This window comes from Anabrus simplex, chromosome 3 (assembly GCF_040414725.1).
Source record: "Anabrus simplex isolate iqAnaSimp1 chromosome 3, ASM4041472v1, whole genome shotgun sequence".
NCBI lineage: Eukaryota > Metazoa > Arthropoda > Insecta > Orthoptera > Tettigoniidae > Anabrus > Anabrus simplex.
The window spans coordinates 512,305,099-512,326,573 of record NC_090267.1 but is presented as its reverse complement, the minus strand read 5'-3'; the positions used below and the strand labels follow the sequence as shown (position 1 = coordinate 512,326,573).

General features: G+C 40.0%; 1 protein-coding gene across 2 annotated transcripts in view; it reads right to left on the bottom strand.

The window, feature by feature from the left end:
• The window catches only part of EMC6 (ER membrane protein complex subunit 6), a 54,794-nt gene extending 33,901 nt beyond the window's left edge, over positions 1–20,893 (bottom strand). For both annotated transcript variants that reach the window (XM_067143705.2, XM_067143704.2), the window contains exons 1-3: positions 20,698–20,893; positions 20,346–20,506; positions 5,950–6,042 (exon numbers count right to left, since the gene is read on the bottom strand). In XM_067143705.2, the coding sequence (XP_066999806.2) occupies positions 5,950–6,042; positions 20,346–20,506; positions 20,698–20,740 (297 nt within the window). In that variant the 5' untranslated portion in view covers positions 20,741–20,893. The remainder of the gene's footprint in view (positions 1–5,949; positions 6,043–20,345; positions 20,507–20,697) is intronic.
• Positions 20,894–21,475: the final 582 nt, after the last annotated feature.

Here is a 21,475-nt window from a genome sequence, read left to right as displayed (position 1 = left end):
CAATAAATAAAAGTAGTCCTTTTTCTAAATCAGGTGTATATAGGTTTTCTTGCCAAGACTGCAAAAGTTCTTACCTAGGGCAAACAGGACGCAGCTTTAAAATCAGATATGCAGAACATGTCAATGCCATAAAACACAACCGTTTTTCCGCGGTCGGTCTACATATAAAAGAATTTAAGCACAACTTTACTGAAATAAATCAAGATCTTGAGGTATTAGATATTCTAAACAAAGGTTCTTTCCTAGACGTCACTGAAAACCTCTATATATTCATTTAGACCAATATTTCAATCCCAACCTAAACTTAAATGATATCTCAGAGAAACCAAAGATCCTATTCGACGTTCTCATTGAATTTTTCAAAAACATGAATATCCCGAAAAACAGATCTGTCTTTCAGATTATGCATAATACTTTATCACGCCACACACTTTCACCACATCACCCTCCATACTTCCCCTCCTTCCACTCCTCCTCCCCTACCGCTCCTTCCCTCTCCCCTCCTAATCCAACAATGGCCGCTCCCCAGACCTAAACTATCCAACACACTCTGTTCCTCTTCATCTCGCGCCATAGCTTTACTGCTTCATGTCCCGCAATAAACATCAAAGAAACCTGCCCCCACCCTACACGTAACGCTGCAACAATACACCACAAATACTGGCACAGTCAACCTCCAAACTCTCAGAAAACGTATTCCTTAATACCAATTTTATATTCTTTTCAAGCTGAATACCGGACCTGTGAAGATTACAAGATTATTTTGTGCATCTACAGAACGGTGGTGTTAATGAAGCTATGTAATATAGAGAGAGACTTTCAAAGGTGGTTAAATGAAGAAGTTATATCATGTTCAAGATCATGCTTTCACATCTCTGCACAGTATTTAAAATACAATTTATCGTTGGTCTTTTATAGCTATTGTTGAGAGTGAAGGAGAATTTCCTGTTGTGTATGTTTATCAGGAACTCAAGGGAGAATTCATTAGTTAGTCGGAACATAGAAAAAATGATGAACTCTTCTCAGAAGAACTCTTAAGGTTTCACTTTACTTTTTCCTGCCTGCTGGCTCTTCAGAAGTGTGTGCGCGTGCGTTTTGTATTCATGAATCATTCAAGGCAAATATTTTCGCACTGCAAGATGTGTGGTTAAGCTTATTATTAATATGTATAACTTTTGCTTTCTCAATGATGCATTTGTTTCTACATTCGTCCCTGTTTTTATCTCCTCGTAAGATGTGTATTGTTTAATATAACACCTTGTGTAAAAAATTGGGTTAAATGAAGAAGTTATATCATGTTCAAGATCATGCTTTCACGTCTCTGCACAATATTTAAAATGAAATTTACCGTTGGTCTTTATAGCTATTGTTGATAGTGAAGGAGAATTTCCTGTTGTGTATGTTTATCAGGAACTTAAGGGAGACTTCATTAGTTAGTCGGAACATAGAAAAAATGATGAACTCTTCTCAGAAGAACTCTTAAGGTTTCACTTTACTTTTTCCTGCCTGCTGGCTCTTCAGAAATGTGTGCGCGTGTGTTTTGTATTCAGGAATCATTCAAGATGAATATTTTTGCTCTGCAAGATGTGTGGTTAAGGTTATTTTTAATATGTATAACTTTTGCTTTCTCAACGATTCATTTGTTTCTATATTCGTCCCTGTTTTTATCTCCTTGTAAGATATGTATTGTTTAATGTAACGCCTTGTGTAATATAAATGCCTACATGCTGGCCTATTTCCCACATTTTGGCTGATGATGACGCCAAACAGCGTCGGAACTAGTTCCAAGTGCAAATATATGTTATAAATAAACTATAACATTTTTGTATTGAAAAGGTGGACCCTTTTAAGTTTTCCTATCTTCCATTCTCAGTTCAATACGGACAAAAATGAAATTCTTAGATTTAAATCTGCAGTTACCGTATACATTCTAATCTCTCCACTGCAGTTCACAACACAAGCAACTCTATTCTATTTCACCAGACCAGCAAAAAACAATAACTTCATCCCGAGGTCCGTCATACTTTTTCCACGGAATAATATCAATTTAGTCTCACCGGCATCTCACACCGATGTCTTCACATAACATTCGAAGCTACAGAAGTCAACTAAAAGAATAAGTGAAAGTTTCAACACGCAACATATTCCTAATAAGCAATTACCTACAAATAACTGTCATTGTTGTTGCCATTCAAACGCACTGACTACCCATGAGTCTCCATCCACACTGACCAGTCTCCGTACCGATCTCGGTGCTGCAACCAGACAACTTTCAGCTTGAGTCCTATAAAACCTCATTTAGCTATGAACATTTACCTACCCCCGGTGATTTTAACGATGATAAACCACTCCGCATACCGTATTTCACGGCAGAATCGTCGCCACCGCGTAATCGTCGCATCCTTTATTTTCAATACAAAAATTGGACTTTAAACCTTTAATTACATAATCATCGCACGTCCAAATTTTGTTCACTAATCTGGTTAAAAGGTAAATGGAACTGCAACGTAAGTTGCACATGAATGCGCAATTTAAATACGTGTATTGGTTTATGGGCAATTTGGCAACACAGTCACGTTTGCGACATGTTGCACAACGTATAAATAAATAATACCGGTATATGTACGACGCATGGCTTACCGGTAGGCTATAGGGAGTTTGACAACGTGGTCGCGAGACAGTGTACTATTTATTCACCCCCTACATATTATGAGTTCCCATTTGAAATACGTAAGGCTGTAAGTTATCGCTTATCGGCAACGTCGCCAGGAAATACCGGGTAGGTAGGTTGAGTGGACCTCGAACCAGCCCTCAGATACAGGTAAAATTCCCTGACCCGGCCGTGAATTGAACCCGAGGCCTCCGTGTAAGAGGCAAGCACGCTACCCCTACACCATGGGGCCGGCTCCTGTGTTATTGCGCACGAAGTGAAATCCAAGACGATAACGCAGATTTCCACGGAATTATTCAGCTCACGGTCAGCCGAATTATTGACGATGTCTCAGTTGTCATCGCTAGACTCTTATCTTACTACTACGTCATAAGTGTCCGGGCATGGGATGAAAACTTTTATCCAAGCAGTCAAGATAATTATTATCCAATGCTATTAAAGTTTTATTTTATAAACTCGTCAGTAATGTAATGTAAAATCATCAATAACTGGGAAGAAATATTAACCTAATTACCGTATGTTTAAAAGAAATTGAAAAAAATGAATGTTTGTTACTGACGTCTCAGAATACAGTCAACTATACAGTAGATCTACACCGCGCTAGCTAGAGCTCCGGTTTGCGAGCTTTGCGCAAGCGCAGTAGTGTGTCGCAACCAACGAGCTAAACTGATAAATTGCTGCATGCTTCCTTGCTGCCTAACAGTATTGACTGCTCTGGAATGGACAGATCACAGATGCATTTATTTGTTTCAGATTTACGTGATTAATGTAGACATGTGTGCGTGAGAATTTAAGTTTTTAATTTGTGTTTGGGGTGTTTGCAGAAATAATTTGTTTTAATAGTGAACAATTACGGAAAGTCATTTACCGTGTATCGCAAAACATTAACGTGTGAAGCATTTATAAGCGATTATGGGTAAATATAGAAACTATTCTGCGGGCTTCAAGCTAAGCGTAATTGCCTTCGCTGAACAGCACGGGAACAGAGCTGCAGAAAGAAAATTTGCAGTGAGTGAAAAGTTGGTGCGTGACTGGCGGAAAGTAAAAAAAAGCTAAAAAGCACAAACTCTAGACGCGCGTTTAGAGGTCCTAAAACAGGGAAGTTTCCTATAATTGACGAAGAAGTGTTTAGGTACGTCAGTGAAATACGTAACAATGGCTGCAGTGTATCATATGAAATGTTACAAATTAAGGGACAGGAGGTAGCGCGCAAACACAACATACCGGTAACTCAGTTTAAGGCGACTCGTGGGTGGATTAAGGGGTTCATGCGACGACACAATCTGTCAGTGCGAAGGAGAACAACACTAAGCCAAAAGTTGCCTGCTGATTACACGGACAAGATTGTAAATTTTCACCGATTTGTCATACGTTTGCGCAAGGAAACTTCGTACTTGCTTTCTCAAATCGGTAATGCCGATCAGACTCCATATCTTTTTTGATATGCCTCGCAACAGCACTATTGCGCTAAAAGGATCACGGAGTGTATTAATGAAAACCAGTGGTAGTGAGAAGTTGCGGTGCACGGCAATGCTAGCCATTACAGCTGACGGGAGAAAGTTGCCGCCTTATATCATTTTCAAGAGGAAAACGATGCCTAAGAATATACAGTTTCCCCGTGGAATTCATGTACGAGTGCAACCAAAGGGTTGGATGGACGTAGAACTCGTGCTGGACTGGGTTAAAACTGTGTGGAATAGAAGACCTGGTGCACTACTAAAACAACCAGCTCTGCTTGTTTTAGATAGTTTGCGAGGTCACCTCGTGAACGAAGTGAAGCAAATTCTCACTACAAATAAGACACGACAGATAGTCATTCCTGGTGGCCTAACATCTACTTTGCAGCCACTAGACGTATGTGTTAATAAACCCTTTAAAGACCACTTACATCGATTTTACAACGAGTGGATGATGAGCGGCGATCAGCAATTGACGCCCGCCGGAAATATCAGGCGTCCACCCTTGGACTTGTTATGCTCGTGGGTGAAGAGAGGCGAGGACGGCGCATCAGATAGCGAAACCTGCGATAGCGACACCGAAGATTTGGAATAAATTGCATACCGGTAAGTCCGCATTTCACAACAAAGCGATAATTTTTTGCAAGTGTAATATTTTAACTTTAATACTCAAATTAATGACAATTAACTTAATACGTTCATTTTTATTTTCAGGTTGGAAAAACGTTCGCCGAATTGTTGCGAAAAATTATGAATTTTGTTTTAGACTATTTTAATTATTTTGATGTATAAACACGAGTATTACGTGCATCTTAAATTTGTATCAAATACAATTTAGTTATAAATACATTTTTTGAGTAATACAAATACTGGTATTAAATATTCATCGTATAATGGTCGCACCCTACAATTTTTTCGAAAATTTTGGTATAAAAAGTGCGACGATTATGCCGTGAAATACGGTATTCTGAAATGTCAATGCTACATTCTTCTTCCAACCTTTAAAACAACAAGACGCACTTGGTACTAGATTTTTTATATCCTTGCTCACCAAGCTGCTTTTGTGTAAATATGTATATAAATTGTAAAATTCTCAACTGTTCAATTGGACAATGTAAATACTGTATAGTTACCAACCAATGACATTAATTTTTGGTTACAAACATTGACGCCGAGCACTACACCCTTTCTCCCTTGATTGTTATAATGTAAATATTTTTAAAACTTTATATTTTCCTATGATTGCGTCAACTGTTCTCCAGAGCACCACTGCCAAACTCTACTATTTTAATTTTACGCATTGGTGCTGACTTCTTATTCTATAAACCTATATGTTCAACCATCACTATTGTACAACTGTTTCTCATACTTAATTTTTGTAATGTGTATTAATAATATGTATTAATTTGTGCATGTCAACTACTAACCAGGTACCTGATTTTTGCCTTGAGGAAATAATTTGACCGATGATGCCCTCAGTGAAGGGCAAAACATGTCTCAAGTGGAATCAATAATAAATTCCTAAATTGTAAAATTTATATATATTTATAGGTGACAAAACAAACCTTGTTAGCAAATGTCGGTAAGTAAATATTCCCAGAGTTTCTTCACATTTAGAAAACAATCACATCTTACTATCTGCTATCAGATGGAAATGGGATCGTTTTGAAAACAACCTGGTCACCCTGTATGTGGTAGCTACTGGAGTATTGCAGGAACTTAAAAATAAATAAATTAATTAATTAATGTCTACTGTACTGCAGAAAGATAGCATTAACAAAACATATTTCCTGACCATGTACAATTGTTTTAAAAGGATACGAATAGACCGCTGAAGAAACCATTGGTCAAAAGAGCTCTTCTGCTAATGAAATACTTCTCCCAGTGTGATCCAGCTTTTAAAAGTATTAAGCACTGAAAGAAAAAGAGGAAGCAAATTAGAGCATGAACACTGAGAAGATGTTTATAATAACTTGTTAATTGTCACCTTGGAGGAAGAAAGTACTGCATCTACAACAAGACATATTATTTCAAATAACTTTACAATAGATCAAAAGGTATACAGACCACTCCTATGAAAAGATCACACATAGGCTACATTCATTCATTACTGTGTCTGAATCAAATAAAGCTTTCCCTGTGACTAGCAATAGTTATGACTTCGGTATTTGCGACCACAGCTCTTCTTCTGAACGTTTGTCAGACCAGCAAGAGACTTGGCTCCTGTACGGTGCAGCAGTCGCAGAATTCATCGTTACTCAGCATGTTCCACATCTTCAGGTTGGTCTTGCAGTGTGAAACTCCCATCCTCAGCGTCTGCAATGATTTCCAAATTCCACATGCCAAGCCATGACCTGGTGTCATTTTCTCTGAGAGAGGGATTTCTTCACGCAAGCAGCTTCTTGTGAAACTTCGAGGGCTACTACTCACCGCAAAATGCTGCTTTGGGACTTAAGTCCCTTGTCAGGCTGGTCGATGGCCAAAAACAGATGTCTTGAATCAAGTTTCCGTCGCTTTTTCTCAGATACCGCAGCTGCAATTCTCTGGACATGACGTGGAGAAACTCCAATAAGAGGGTAGATCTTCTGGAGTGATGTTAGTCTATGACATCCAGACAGAATCATGAAAGTCTCACTCAAAGCAATATCCAAGAGAAGAAAAAACATCAAACTGATGCTCCATACTCAGCACAGTCCAAGGGCTGGTGTTCTGAGAATGCTGCACTAAGCTACATTCATTATAGGCTCTTATACTGAATCTTTCAGTTTGTACGCCACTGTGAGTGACAACTTGCCAATTAATCCTTTATCTCCTCACTGTAAGTGCCTCCTGTCATTGTTCTCACCTGTTTGTACCAATTATCTAAGGCATTTGATAGGGTAGACGGGCAAAAATGAGTGCAACTGGACTAGACATAAGAGTGACTGAATGGGTAGCTGTATTTCTAGAAAATAGAGCTCAGAGAATTACAGTAAGCGAAGTTTTATCTGACCGTGCAATAATTAAGAGGGTAATTCCTCAGGGCAGCATTATTGGACCTTTGTGTTTTTATATATATATATATATATATATATCAATGATATGAGTAAACAAGTGGAATCAGAGATAAGGCTTTCTGCAGATGATGTTATTCTGTACAGAGTAATAAGTTACAAGATAATGAGCAACTGCAAAATGACCTCAATAATGTTGTGAGATGGACATAAGGCAATTGTATTATGATAAACGGGGTTAAAAGCCAGGTTGCGAGTTTCACAAATAGGAAGAGTCCTCTCAGGTTTAATTACTCAGCTGATGGTGTGAAAGTTCCTTTTGAGGATCACTGTAAGTACCTAGGTGTTAATATAAGGAAAGATCTTCATTGGGGTAATCACGTAAGTTAAATGTGATTGTAAATAAAGGATACAGATCTCTGTACATGGTTATGAGGGTATTTAGGGGTTGTAGTAAGAATGTAAAGGAGAGGGCATATAAGTCTCTGGCAAGACCCCAATTAGAGTATGGTTCCAGTGTATGGGACCCTCACAAGGATTACCTGATTCAAGAACTGGAAGAAATCCAAAGAAAAGCAGCTCAATTTGTTCTGAGTGATTTCCGACAAAAGAGTAGCATTACAAAAACGTTGCAAAGTTTGGGCTGGGAAGACTTGGGAGAAAGGAGACGAGCTGCTCGACTCGGTGGTATATTCTGAGCTGTCAGTGGAGAGATGGCGTGGAATGACATCAGTAGACGAATAAGTTTGAGTGATGTTTTTAAAAGTAGGAAAGATCAAAATATGAAGATAAAGCTGGAATTCAAGAGGACAAATTGACTGATTGATTGATGCTTGTTTTTTAAAGGGGCCTAACATCTAGGTCATCAGCCCCTAATGGTACAAAATGAGACGAAATGAAATGGCAAATTAAAAACCCAAAATCCACCACTGACCACAATTCAAAACATGAGGACGAAGAATGAATGGATGAATATGAAGTTAAAACGATCAGTGGAACTGACCCACAGTGCCTCACATGCACAGAAACTGGCGTAAAACAATAGTATTACTGACCAAGGGACTGCTTTTTATAGCATGATACTGAACCGATGATGCTTGTAGTTGAAAGAAATCCAAAATCCAAGCCATCGGTCCCTCATAATGGTACTTATTGGTAGAAAAGTAGAACCATGGTATTTGTCATGTTGCGGCACTAATCAAGAGTAGCATAGACTCGCGTTATTCCAAACATTATGGTACTACTCACAGGTAATGAAATTCGCACATGTATTACAGACGTACTGTGTTTCGCATATTGCGGTGCCATTGACAGGCAACGCAAACCTATGGTGTTCATCACCTAAGTGTACTAACCACAGAGACTCGTACTATCCCATGGTGTTCCTCATATAGTGGGTACTAATAATAGGCAAGCCAGAACCATGGGTTCCGTCATCCCATGGTGTCGCTCATATAGTCCTACTAATCACAGGTACTGTAAAAGCTCTCGCTTGCTACTAATCACAAACCTATGTGGTACCTAACATAGTGGTACTACGTGCAAGTAAAAGTGACCCATGGTGTTCCCCGTGTGGTGGTACTAATCACAAGGAGTTTCAGGGTTCTAGCGTAGACTCGCGGTATTCCAAACATTATGGTACTACTCACAGGTAATGAAATTCAAACATGTATTACAGACCTACTGTGTTTCGCACACTGCGGCACCATTGACACACAACACACACCTATGGTGTTCATCACCTAAGTGTACTAACCACAGAGACTCGTACTATCCCGTGGTGTTCCTCATATAGTGGGTACTAATCATAGGCAAGCCAGAACCATGGGTTCCGTCATCCCATGGTGTCGCTCATATAGTGCTACTAAACACACGTACTGTAAAAGCCGTCACGCTCTCGTTTGCTACTACTCACAAACCTATGTGGTACCTAATATAGTGGTACTATGCGCAAGTAAAAGTGACCCATGGTGTTTCCTGCGTGGTGGTACTAATCACAAGGAGTATCATGGTTCTAATATAATCATCCCTTGGTCGCCCCTTTTAGTCGCCTCTTACGACAGGCAGGGGATACCGTGGGTGTATTCTTCGTCTGCATCTCCCACCCACAGAGGGTAGAGGACAAATTGGGGCAAATATTTGTTTATAGGAAGGGGTGTTAGGGATTGGAATAACTTACAGAGGGAGATGTTCAATAAATTTCCAATTTCTTTGAAATCATTTAAAAGAAGGGTAGGAAAACAACAGGTAGGGAATCAGACACCTGGGCAACTGCCCTAAATGCAGATCAGTAGTGACTGATTGAATGAATCATTCTCATTGCATTCATGTCCATTTCTTCCATCTTATGAGCAAGATATCCTGAATACACCCAGCTTTCACTTGCGTACAACAAAGTCTGTTAGAAAACTAAACAATATAAGGATTGGCATGATATGGGCTTTTGTGCTTTTGCCGTGCCAAGGAAATAAGGTGAAACTGTTTACGTTTTGCAGAGAAGTTTGCTCCGCGTCTTCAGAAGAAAATCTCGACTGTTCACAAAGAAGACTTATGCAATAATGAAGGTTTGAATTTAGACGTTAGTAACAGAAGTGTAAGTGGTACGGTCATTTTGTCACCAGATGGCTCACAGTACACAGTACAGCGCTAACATTCGAAGCAAAAGCTGAAGGCTCCATCAGAATTGGTGCGGAGGGTATATCTGGTGTACACACATATGAAAACATGACTCTGACACAAGCCTGGAATGAAACATCTGGTGATGAGGAACGTACGAATTTGGAAAACAATGAAACAAAATAACGACAGTCAAAGGACAGGGAAGAGAGGGTCTTTATAATGTGTTTGCGGAGGATCTTGGAAATTTGGTCTGTGGTCTTGTGGATGTAAGGCAGGTAGGCAGTTCTCTTCACTACTTCTTTCTGTGAGCTTTGCTTAGTTGTCCCTCTGGGATGCAGGGCTCTATGAATCTGTACATTGTTATAACCATTACACTTGAATGGGACTTTGAGTGTGTCCATCTCCTCCTGGATGCTGTGTCGCTCTCGTGGCGAATGTCGTGAGAATGCCCTGTTTTTGCACTGGGTGGTGGTGAGAATCTGCATGGAGATAGCGATTTGTGTGGGTAGGCTTATGATAGACGGTATAAGGATAATTATATCCAAGAGCTTATTTCTTTCTTACAGCATATTCTTGATCATAACTGTGAGCTCATTACCTCTGATTTGATTTCTACCACAGTGGGCACTTGAAATTATCCCTTGTTCCAGCTTCATATTCCTTACCAGGCATGCAGTCCTCTAAGGTTTCCAGACCCTTGGACAGGATGCTCTCCCCCTCTTCTAGCTTTATGGATGAATAGACAATGTTAAGTCATTGGCATCCTTGCAGATTTGTGGGAACTTCAATGGGTGCACTGGAGCATCATCAAGTCGTCGTCTTTTTTTTTTTTTTTTTTGCTAGTGGCTTTATGTTGCACCGACACAGATAGGTCTTATATCGACGATGGGATAGGAAAGACCTGGGAGATGGAAGGAAGCGGCTGTGGCCTTAATTAAGGTACAGCCCCAGCATTTGCCTGGTGTGAAAATGGGAAACCACGGAAAACCATCTTCAGGGCTACCGACAGTGGGATTCGAACCCACTATCTCCCGGATGCAAGCTCACAGCTGCGCGGCCCTAACCGCATGGCTAACTCGCCCGCAATCTTGATCCACGACGACTTGGCTATGAACTGGACATTCTCATGGTTTTCGATTTGGACAGTTGTTATTAGTAGCCTGTGTATCTGATCTTGTTATCTATTGCTATGTTCGTTATATTTTACCATGAAAGTTTACATTTGTTCATTAGTCTGTTGACAGTAAAAGCGAAATTTTCTCAGTATAGCTGTATCTTATGCTTCGTGACTAAAAAATAAATTTTAAAAATTTCATCTCCTGCTCTATTATCAAGGTTGGGCAGTTTTGTAATCAGCGGTAAACACGAAAAATGGAAATATGGAGCAAGAAATATGTGCACAATTTTTTACAAATGTGACTGATTTATGGCTGTAAGTTGGTCACAAATTTCTGTAAAAATTGACAGTTTCTGCAAAAATCTAAAAGAAAAATGATATTTTTGTTACAATTTCTTTTTGTAAAATATATTTGTTTTGAAGATGTTGGCTGCAAAGGAATGAGAAATTAATTTTTTTTTTACAACCTGCTTTATGTCACACCGACACAGATAGGTCTTATGACGACGATGGGATAGGAAAGGCTTAGGAGTGGGAAGGAAGCGGCCTTGGCCTTAATTAAGGAACAGCCTTAAATGGGAAAATGGGAAACCACAGAAAACCGTCTTCAGGGCCGCCAACAGTGGGGTTCGAACCCACTATCTCCCGGATGCAAGTTGACAGCTGCGCAGAATGAGAAATTAATTAATCGATGAAATTAAATTATGGTTTCCTTCTTTGGAACCTTATTTTTTTATATAGGCCAAAGGCCGACATTTATACAAGTGGCGGCACGTGCTTCCGCTAGTGCACCGTCACTGCATTGCCCTACATAGGAGGCTTGCAGTGGTGTCTCAACGGCGCACCAGCACCAGCGTCTTGGAAGTGTGTAGCATGCCAACTGATGAGCCCACTGCTACAATCGAGCGAAACATGGGTAAACCTATGATTGAAAAAGCCTAAAAACTTAAAGAGCTTGAATGAGAAACTGTTTGAAAGGTACATTAACCTGAAAGACTATTATTCTCTTTTATGACCTGCAGGACCGCCGATGACCAGGTTTTGCTGATGCTTTGAAACATTCTGTTTATTTAGCAATACATTTATTTTTTAATTATTAGCTGCGAAAATAATGGAAGGCACGACCGCAAAAACTCCTATTATTCTCCCAGATTTCCCCCTTTGCCTCCACAGTCATACTGTGGTTTTCCAATTTTCTCATCCATTGGTACGGTGACCCGAGGACGACTGTACAGCCCAGTAGATGAGATGAAGTAAAAATAAAATTTTCAAGAAAGATATTACCAGTATTTAAAATTTCTAAGATCGGGAGAAGTCATAATTCAAAACATGACCAAAGTGTGATTCGCATAGAAACGCTGAATTTTGTCACATCAAGAAACAAACCCAATTTCTTTCCACCTCCAATACATTTTAGGTTCCTTAACATAAATATATTAGTTGCTAACAAGCACTGCAGGTTCATGAATCAACTCTTTCTGCTTGGTCTGGAGACAGTCGAGGAGCAGGGGAGATGGATTAGGTATGTCTAGCAAGGAGCAAATAATAATTTTTTTTTACAATTTGCTTTATGTCACACCGACACAGATATATCTTATGGCGATGATGGGATAAGAAGGCTAGGAGTGGGAAAGAAGCGGCCATGGCCTCAACTGGAATGAAAACGAGAAACCACTGAAAACCCTCTTCAGAGCTGCCAACAGTGGAGTTCAAACCTACTATCTCCTGAATGCACGCCCATAACCGCACAGCAAACTTGTTCAATAATAATAATAAGAAGAAGAAGAAGACAAATGTAGGCCATAAAATGTAAAATAATAATAATATAATTTTCAAAATAAGAAGACCTTTCTAACTTGGTTCAAGGAGGTGAAAAGACACCAACAGGAGATGGGGATCACTTATGAAGATATACAAAAATGCACTCACTCAGGAGGAAACTAAAAGACCACCACGGTTTTCAACAAATGCCAAAGCTGAAGATCGGAAAGACGTGGGCGGAGGAAAGAAAAGAGCAACAGTGGCAACAAATGAAGGAGCACTGGGCAAAGATCAAAACCCAGAGAAGACAGCTGAAATAGTGTGGACCTTTGTAGGCAGATATGGAAAAAAGAAATTAAAAAATAATAATAACAACAACGGGATTAATAATAACAGTGTTATCAACTTTACATCCCACTAACTACATTGACCAGCAAAATGAATGGATCACTTGAATTTTCAAAGGAAAAAGCATATTAAATTGTGGAACATTTGTTCTTTTACTTCACTGATTATTGAAGTGTTATACCAATGGGTTTTGTCACTAGTCAGAACATACAGTACATTGACCAATGAAGAAATTGCTAGTGACGTCAGAGAAAAGTGTAAGGTGCTAACAACAAAAGAGCACTATCCTCCATGCCCAGTGTAATGCACTCTCGCAATACTAGCGGGGGTACAGAAATGAAATTATACCAAGAAGACCAACTGAGGGTACTGTTTACTGGCGATTACATAATTATTTATTTATTTATTTATTTATCATGCCTTTGTAGGTGGCGAAGTTAGGGCTCTTGGCCCTCTCTTATACTTAGCCACTGTAGTGATACATCATTGAGAGCAGAGTTTGAGTACATAATATTATATAGTAAATAATAATCTACACAAAAATACACTACACTTTTCTAACTCACATTCATTCGATCTTCTAGTCATAGCTGGTTTAATCTACTCCTATTCCATTCGCTCTGCATACTATGAAATCCTCCGCATGTTCATTTGTACCTCCTTTTCAATCTCCCTCTGTAGATCAGTGGTGCAGTGTTGCCCTCCAGATCCCAAGATCAATAGTTGATGCTGTGCTACCCTATATTCACTACATTCAGCTGCGCACGGAATGACTGTAATTTGTTTACTTCTATCGCGGCCTTCTCACTGAGGACGAGAGTACGAGCTCGAGCGGTCAACAATGCTGCCAACTTGTTTAGTTGGGAACTAAGGCTAGTCATGAAACCACTGGACTGTGGCGTTAAGCCCCCAGGTTAGGGCTGCGAAGCAGCTTTTAGGTCTCTAGCATTCTCATACCTGCCAACTTCACAAAACCAAAAATCAGGAGATTTTGATACGAAAATCAGGAAAAATCAGGAGAAATCAGGAGATACAATTGGTCAAAACTGCTTATTCTACATGTCTTGCCAATACAGTACTACGATATATTTATAACACTTATTGTCTCAAGCCCAACTGTTGCTATATGAGGCTACGAGGCTAAAAGTTACACATATCTATTCCCTCACAGCAAGTATGTGAGTGAGATGATCGGTCTCTGATAAGTCTACCGAAAATAGTTTGAACTCATGCTCCACATGTGTGAATCAGTCATGCACTCAGATGCCATTACTTAGCAAATGCATAGATTAATATATTGCATCAAGCGCCCGCGTGATTATGCGAAGCGCAATGCTAATTGGGTCAAATAACTAGCTGAAGTACCTGTGCTTCGCTACGGAATTCTCAGAAAGACTGTCCTTATAGTTTTCCCAACTGAACTCAACATAGGTAATTACAATGACGCCAGTATGAATATCGCGATTAAAAGCATGCCATCATATGAAATATTCGATAAAATGAAAACAGTACATTTTCTCACTTTTAGCAAAAAGTACTACGGTGTCGATCTAACAGCTCAAAGTTTCAGAGCTAGAATGACCAGGCTGCAAACAGCCGCGAACACTCCTGTGTAATTATTTCCATTTAAATGTGCACACTGCTCATTCAAATCACTACCTCAGAGTAGGGACTGAAGAGCTGGAATACTATGATGTTCCAGTGTGTTACGTACCAGTAGTATCAGAAAATTATGAACCAGAGGAATGGCATACTAAAGAAGAGAGAGATCTAACTCCCCACTCCCCAGCTACTATATACACTTCTCAGGGACATGTTTCGCCCCTTGTTAAAGGCATCATCAGCCTGTAGGTTACCTTAAGGTCAAATGTCTGAAACATTATCTATTCATACATGGATTAATGTCCCTGAGAAGTGTATATAGTATTATGTAGATTTCATCCATGTAGCACATGGCTTGTATTAAATAGGTGGTGATAATAGAATAAATTATTTGTGATAATTTACTTGTCAGTTTCAATACAGATCAATCATGAGAATTGTGTCTTGCAAAACTGAATAGGGCCAATGACCTAGATGTTAGGCCGCTTTAAACAGCAAGCATCATCATCATCATCATCATCATCAAAACTGAATAAGATATAAATAATCGGAAATTGTATTCTCTATAACTTTTGTTATGTAGTAGGCTACTTTTCAATATGACCAGTAAGATAGGTAATTAAAAATGAAATTTTTGGCACCTTCCCCTAAACTACCATTTTGAACAGAGTGAATAAAATTATTTATAGCATAGACTGTAGTTTCTTATTCCCCGACTTTACATAAAATTCTGTTCACCCATTTTCTCGTACCTAGGCGCTGATATGGACTTAGCAAAAAAAAAAAATCCAAATTCATGAATATCTCTGTTATCATAGCCAGTACGGTAAAAATGTATAAGACATACATGATAGGAAGTTTAATAATATATAACTTTAGTTATGTAGTATTTATCGCTAGGGCCAATAATAAGAAATATTTGAGAATTAAATTTTAGGCCTTCCCCTAAACTACCATTTCACTCAGTGTGAATAAAATTATTTATGGCCTAGAGTGTAGCGACTTATTCCCCGACATTATACACAGATTTTCATTAAATTCTCTTCAGCCGTTTTCTCGTGATGAGCGTGTGTGCATACGTATGTACATACATACATACATACAGACAGAAATTACGGAAAATTAAAACTTGCATTTCCCCTTCTTACTATGGTCACGACCGGTACGGAAATATCATCTTTTTTTAAATTCTGAGCAATGTACAGACAAAACTCTTATTTATATTGAGATACATTAAAATTAGTCAGAATTGTCTCCTAATAGCTCCTAAAATCTCTAGAAAAGTCACTAGTCGTTATCACTGAAATTCTGTCACTAAATTACTAAGAAAGACTCAATATATAGTGAGTAGTCCCTAGAATCGACTAAAGAGAATGGAATTGACTAGACTGATGTGAACAAACACGAACATAGCGCACGCGAGAACGAGAGATTGACAATCGATATATGCGTCGCGATATACAGTTTTCAATAAACATCACACATTCACGCATTTATAAACATCGATATTTCGTTTGAAAGCAGCCAACGAGCGAAGGACTTCCGGCCCCTGGCGAAAAAATGCTGAAATGGCCGGATTTGAAAACAAATGTTTGAAGTTCACCAAAAAATAAGCTAAAATCGGGAGAAATAATAGAATAATCGGGAGGCAGAAAAAAAATGTCGAAAATCGGGAGTCTCCGCCTAAATCGGGAAAGCTGGCCGGTATGCATTCTGTAGGGCGATAAGAGCGCATTTTATTTTGCCAAAGTCGACAGGCGAATCCCTATTTAAAAGCTCCTTCCCCCTAGACGTGAGGATGCCGCAGCCCTGTATCCACCACTGCATTAAGGTAAGGTTAATGTAAAATTATTGCTCTTGTGTATTTCACATTGTGTTTCCTTTACGCTGTGTTTTTATTTGTGCTTTTATTCAGCCGCAATCTAATTGTCAGCATTGATGGCAACGACATCACATTCTTTTCACGTTGGCCAATAAGATTGCAAGTAGCTACTTAAGCAATGGACAATGGCGGCCGCTGCTCTTTGTTTCGTTATAAAAGTAAATGTACTTCTGGAGGCAGGATGGTGGGTTTCTAGACATTACAATGAAAACATATCTCCTCTAAGAGGAATTCCAAGTAAAATTTGCATAATTTCCACTTCCTTATAATGTTATAAACTTTGGGTTGCACAGTGTCAACTTTTGCCAAAATCCAAGATAGCAGGTTCAAATTTTGCAGAGGTAATGGGATGTCTGAAGGGCAGAATAAAAGCCATTCAGCATGAAAAAGACCTCTGGGGGTACATCTGGTGTTTACCGAACAAAATTCATTAAAACTCAACAATAAATCACCCAGCAGACTGTTTACTCCGCTATCTGGTAGAGAAAAGAAACAACGTTCAGATGGTGTCAAAATGCCTGCACATGGCAACTGATGCCGTACGATTGTTATTCTTACCTCCTTTTCAAAATGAATGAAAGCTGCACTAATCATTATCGCTCAGTCATGAAGACTATCAGATGTGTGACAAGATTATTATTGCCATAGATGGATATATAAGCTCTTGGTAGAAATTTACAAAGAAGGCCGCAAGGATTATTACATGACATGTTACTTTAAATGCTGCTATTCTCACCTAAAATGATTGTGGAAGAGAGATGTGTTCAATACGCTTGCCAGGGACCAACCCGCCCGCCCCAAGAAGTACATTTACTTTTATAAGCAAAAATACTGTTTCAGACGCTATAGTCCATTGCATATGCGGTACTATAACAGTGATTGGTTGACGTATGGAAGAAGATAACGTCATTGACACCTAGGATGAGGCCGAGATTTTGACACCAACCTTTGCAGAAGGAAAAAATGATTAAGTGGCTAGCGAAGTTTAAAAGTGTCATGGCGTTGGACGGTTGCGTTACACTTTCTGAATTCCTCCTTTAATCTCGAGGCTTACGGCGAGAAATAAAAGTCATTTATTAGCTTTAACGCATTTTTGCACTTCCAAGTCAATCTCTGTCATGGGAACAGTGGCCCCTTCAGGGCTACACTCCCTTCGGGAGGCTCTTTTCTGCGGCCTCGGCGCATACTGTCCGCATGGCAAGAAAAAGGGTAATTTAGTAGGCCTAGTTGTAACCTATCTTTGGACATCCAGGCCAATCTCTGTCATGAGAACAGTGGTCCTACACTCCCCTCGAGAGGCTCTTTTCTATCGCCGCAGCGCATACTGTCCGCGCGGCAAGAAAAAAAAGTATAGCCATTTAAAACCAACAGCAAACAGTTGGCAGCATTGTCGTTCCTCTCGGTGCTCCTTCTCAGCACTACTAGTGGGCCAGTGAACTCGCGTGCGCCACCTAGTAGTGGCTCACGTTACTAATCCTTGCGGCCTTCTTTGTAAAACTCTGCCCTGAGAAAAACAGCTGACCTTCTGAGTCCAAGTTGGCAGGTCAATCTTGGCTCGGTTTGGTGGTATTTAAGGGTGCTCAAATACATCACTGTGTCGGCACATTTACTGGCACATAACTCCTGTGGCACAAAATTCTGGTCCCTTGCTGTCTCTGAAAACTGTAAAAGTAGTTACTGGGACGATAAACTAAAATGAAATTTATTTGATAGTTGATAATGATAACTGATGCTTTACAGGTCAAACAGTGAAATCCTTGGCACAGAGTGTGTCCAGAAAACAGTGGTCTACCTACGTGAGGTCCAAATCCAATTTCCATTTTACAGACTCGTCATGTCTGTAAGAAAGTAGGCCTAGATTGCAAGTTATTTTTCATGGAGTCCAAGCAATAATGGTTATCTGTATTTCACAGATCACTCTATAGTTAGGTATTAATCCAGCCCGGGAGGCACTACATCTGTAATGTTATAAGTGAGTGGAAATTAATGCAATCTAACTTGGAGAGCATCCGAGAGGAGAGATGTGTTCATTGCGATGTCCAGGAACCCACCAACCCACCCCAAAAACTACATTTACTTTTATAACCTAATTAAGATTATTACACGCCATATTCATTTCTCAAGTAGCTTCTTGTATTCCTATTGGCCAATGTAAACTGGCACGTGATCTCCTTCCCGAGAAGGAACTTCATCATAACGCGTTACCAACCGCAGCACAATAAAAGCGCAAGTAAATGTAACATGTGAAGAAAACAATGTACAATACAGAACAGCAATAAAGATACGTGAAACTTGTCTTAATGTAGAAGAAGGTAGAGGGTTGCTGCAGCCTTGAGGAATTCGTGCACCCGGGCGTTTAAGGGGAACGAGCTCTTAAAGAGAGATTCGGCAAGATAGCCGTGGAAAAATCGTTTCCTCCTGCCGAATCCCGGAACCGAGTAGCTCCCGTGCTTCTGATAACACCTCCGGTTTTCAATATTCTGCGTGTGCACGGTAGGGCGATTGATGGGCATCACCCTCCTGTTCCCCCTATTTACGTGACCACTCTTCTTCGTGTCCACAAACTGAACAGAGTGATTCACGCGGAGGTGCACGAATCCCTCGTCCTCCAAACAGTCGTAGGCCTTCCAGCAATCTGATATTATTATCGTCCCTGGCAAGATCCACTCTTTAATGACGTCAAGTAACGTGGCTTTATCCCTTTTCTCGACAGGGACCACGAAAAAGTTTTTGAAGTTTTCTCATTCGACGCCTCCGAAGAGCACTGCTCTTCTATCCGCCTGCCGCGATCGTACTTTCTTTTCCCGAACTGGCTTTCGTCTATTTCCACAACGAAGTTGGGTCCTCCAATTTTTTTTTTTATTATCGTCGACCCACGCGATGCAGACCTCCCTACAGAAGTTGGACCAATCGACAACAGTTGTACCACAGAAACCCAACTCAAGTTTAACAGTAGGACCCAGGGGTTTCGGTGAAAGGCACCAGAGGATAGCAAACTGACCAGTTTGAAATAAACTCAAATTAAAGCCTTCAAAGAAAGTATCTGTTCTCCCACTAGCTCTCCAAGTACATTTCACACCCTGTTCGGCTCGTTGACACTGAAATTCAATTTTTTCATTTCTTTCACCACACTTGATCACATGCAATGGAACATCACATCCGCACTTTTGACAAACTGTCTTATTCGACAACAAACTGTGACGTTGGTACAATTCCACTAAATTGTTTAAATTGCTGTGATATTTGATTGCAAATTCGGTGTAGGTAGTAACACATCCACCGCAGGCAGCCATTACATCAATAATGAAGCAACAATTATGTAGGGAACGTGTGTTATTGAATACAATCGACAATCGGCAATGGAAGTGAAACAAAGATCTTGTAATTCATATTTGAAACACTAGACCTCATAGATAGCGCTTATGTCGTCATCCCAGTCCACGAAAGTAGAGGGCTAGGGCCGCGCTCAGGAAACTAGGGGCCTAACGCCACTTCGCGGCTTCTAACCGACCAGACCAATGGTCTTGTCCACGGCAAGAATCCTAACTATCCAGACCAATGGTTTTCTCCACGGCAAGAATCCTAACTGTCCAGACCAATCGTCTTTCCTCACGAAACTAGGGGCCTAACGCCACTTCGCAGCTTCTAACCGTCCAGACCAATGGTCTTGTCCACAGCAAGAATCAAACTAATAATCACCACCACCAGCTATCGAAGCAAGCGAAGCAAGCATAGTTCCTAAGTACAGAGGTTGGCAGCGCTGAGCACTGCAAGAGAACATCCTTTCCGAGTAGGCTGCGAGCAAGGAAACAAACGACAGTCGCTACGCGTGAGTGCCTCCCGAGCTGGACTAATGATTATAGTTATAATGAATTCAATATTTAAGGGAACATACCCATAAGCCTACAACAGCAAACACATAAAATCCAAAACCATAGAATCCAGTGAGACCCAGCAATCCAGCAGTAGATCCGGACAGAGCAGCCATTGATGTACGACAGTATTCCAGAATACCAGCATTATTTCGAACTGCCGCTTCCCCATATGCCATCATTTCTGAATCAAAGATGAATTAAGTTTATAAGATCACCACAATTTTCCCTATGTGGTTTAAACTAGTAAAACAAGTACTACTGTTCACAAGAATTCAATAAAAGAAAACTTGAATTGTCTTTGAATCACCTGAATAAATGAATTACCAAAGTATTGTGAGACACTGTCCCTTAACCTAAATATATAATTATTACCTCCAGATTTGTCGAGCTTGGTTTTCACTCTACCGGTGGTCATCTTTGCCTCTCCGACAAATAACAATGTCTATAACAAAATTTCACTCAACAGGACTGCTAAAGCAAAATACAGAAGAAATGGCTAAATCACTCAATTTGTTACCAATGATAATGTGATTATAACCAAAACGCCATACAGCACCATACAGTGCAATTGCAATACAATACAAAAAACAAAGCGACGGGACTTCCGGTAAACTGCTACCAACATTGGGAAAAGGATTTACTCTTTGATCACTACAAATATCTTTACAAGCGTCGAATCAGTTTTTAATTTTCGAACGTTTATTTCCCAGGCTTATTACTTATAATCCATATTATGACCGATCCAGCTTCTTGACTGAATGGTCAGCGTAGTGGTCTTCGGTTCAGAGGGCCCCTGGAGTTAAAACCACCCACAGGATTTGTGACAGTTTGAAAACTGTTGCCAACTGCAATTATTGCGCAAGCCTGGCGATGCTCGATTGGAAACTAGTTTGAAACCATCCCCCAAATACTTGCCAATCCTGCAAGAACGCTGCCGAACACCCCGTCGACCTGATTGCTCGGCGCAACAACGGGAAAGACTTTTAAGGACGTGCATTGAAGGAATTGTTTTGTTTTACGTTGCAGCCGTAGGAAACTGATTGTCAAACAGGCCTGTGTAAAGTAATCAGGATGGAAGGTTTGTACATTTACAGTATCTCCGCCGTTAAAATAAGTTTCTCTTCATATTTAAAATCGAATTTAATAACAC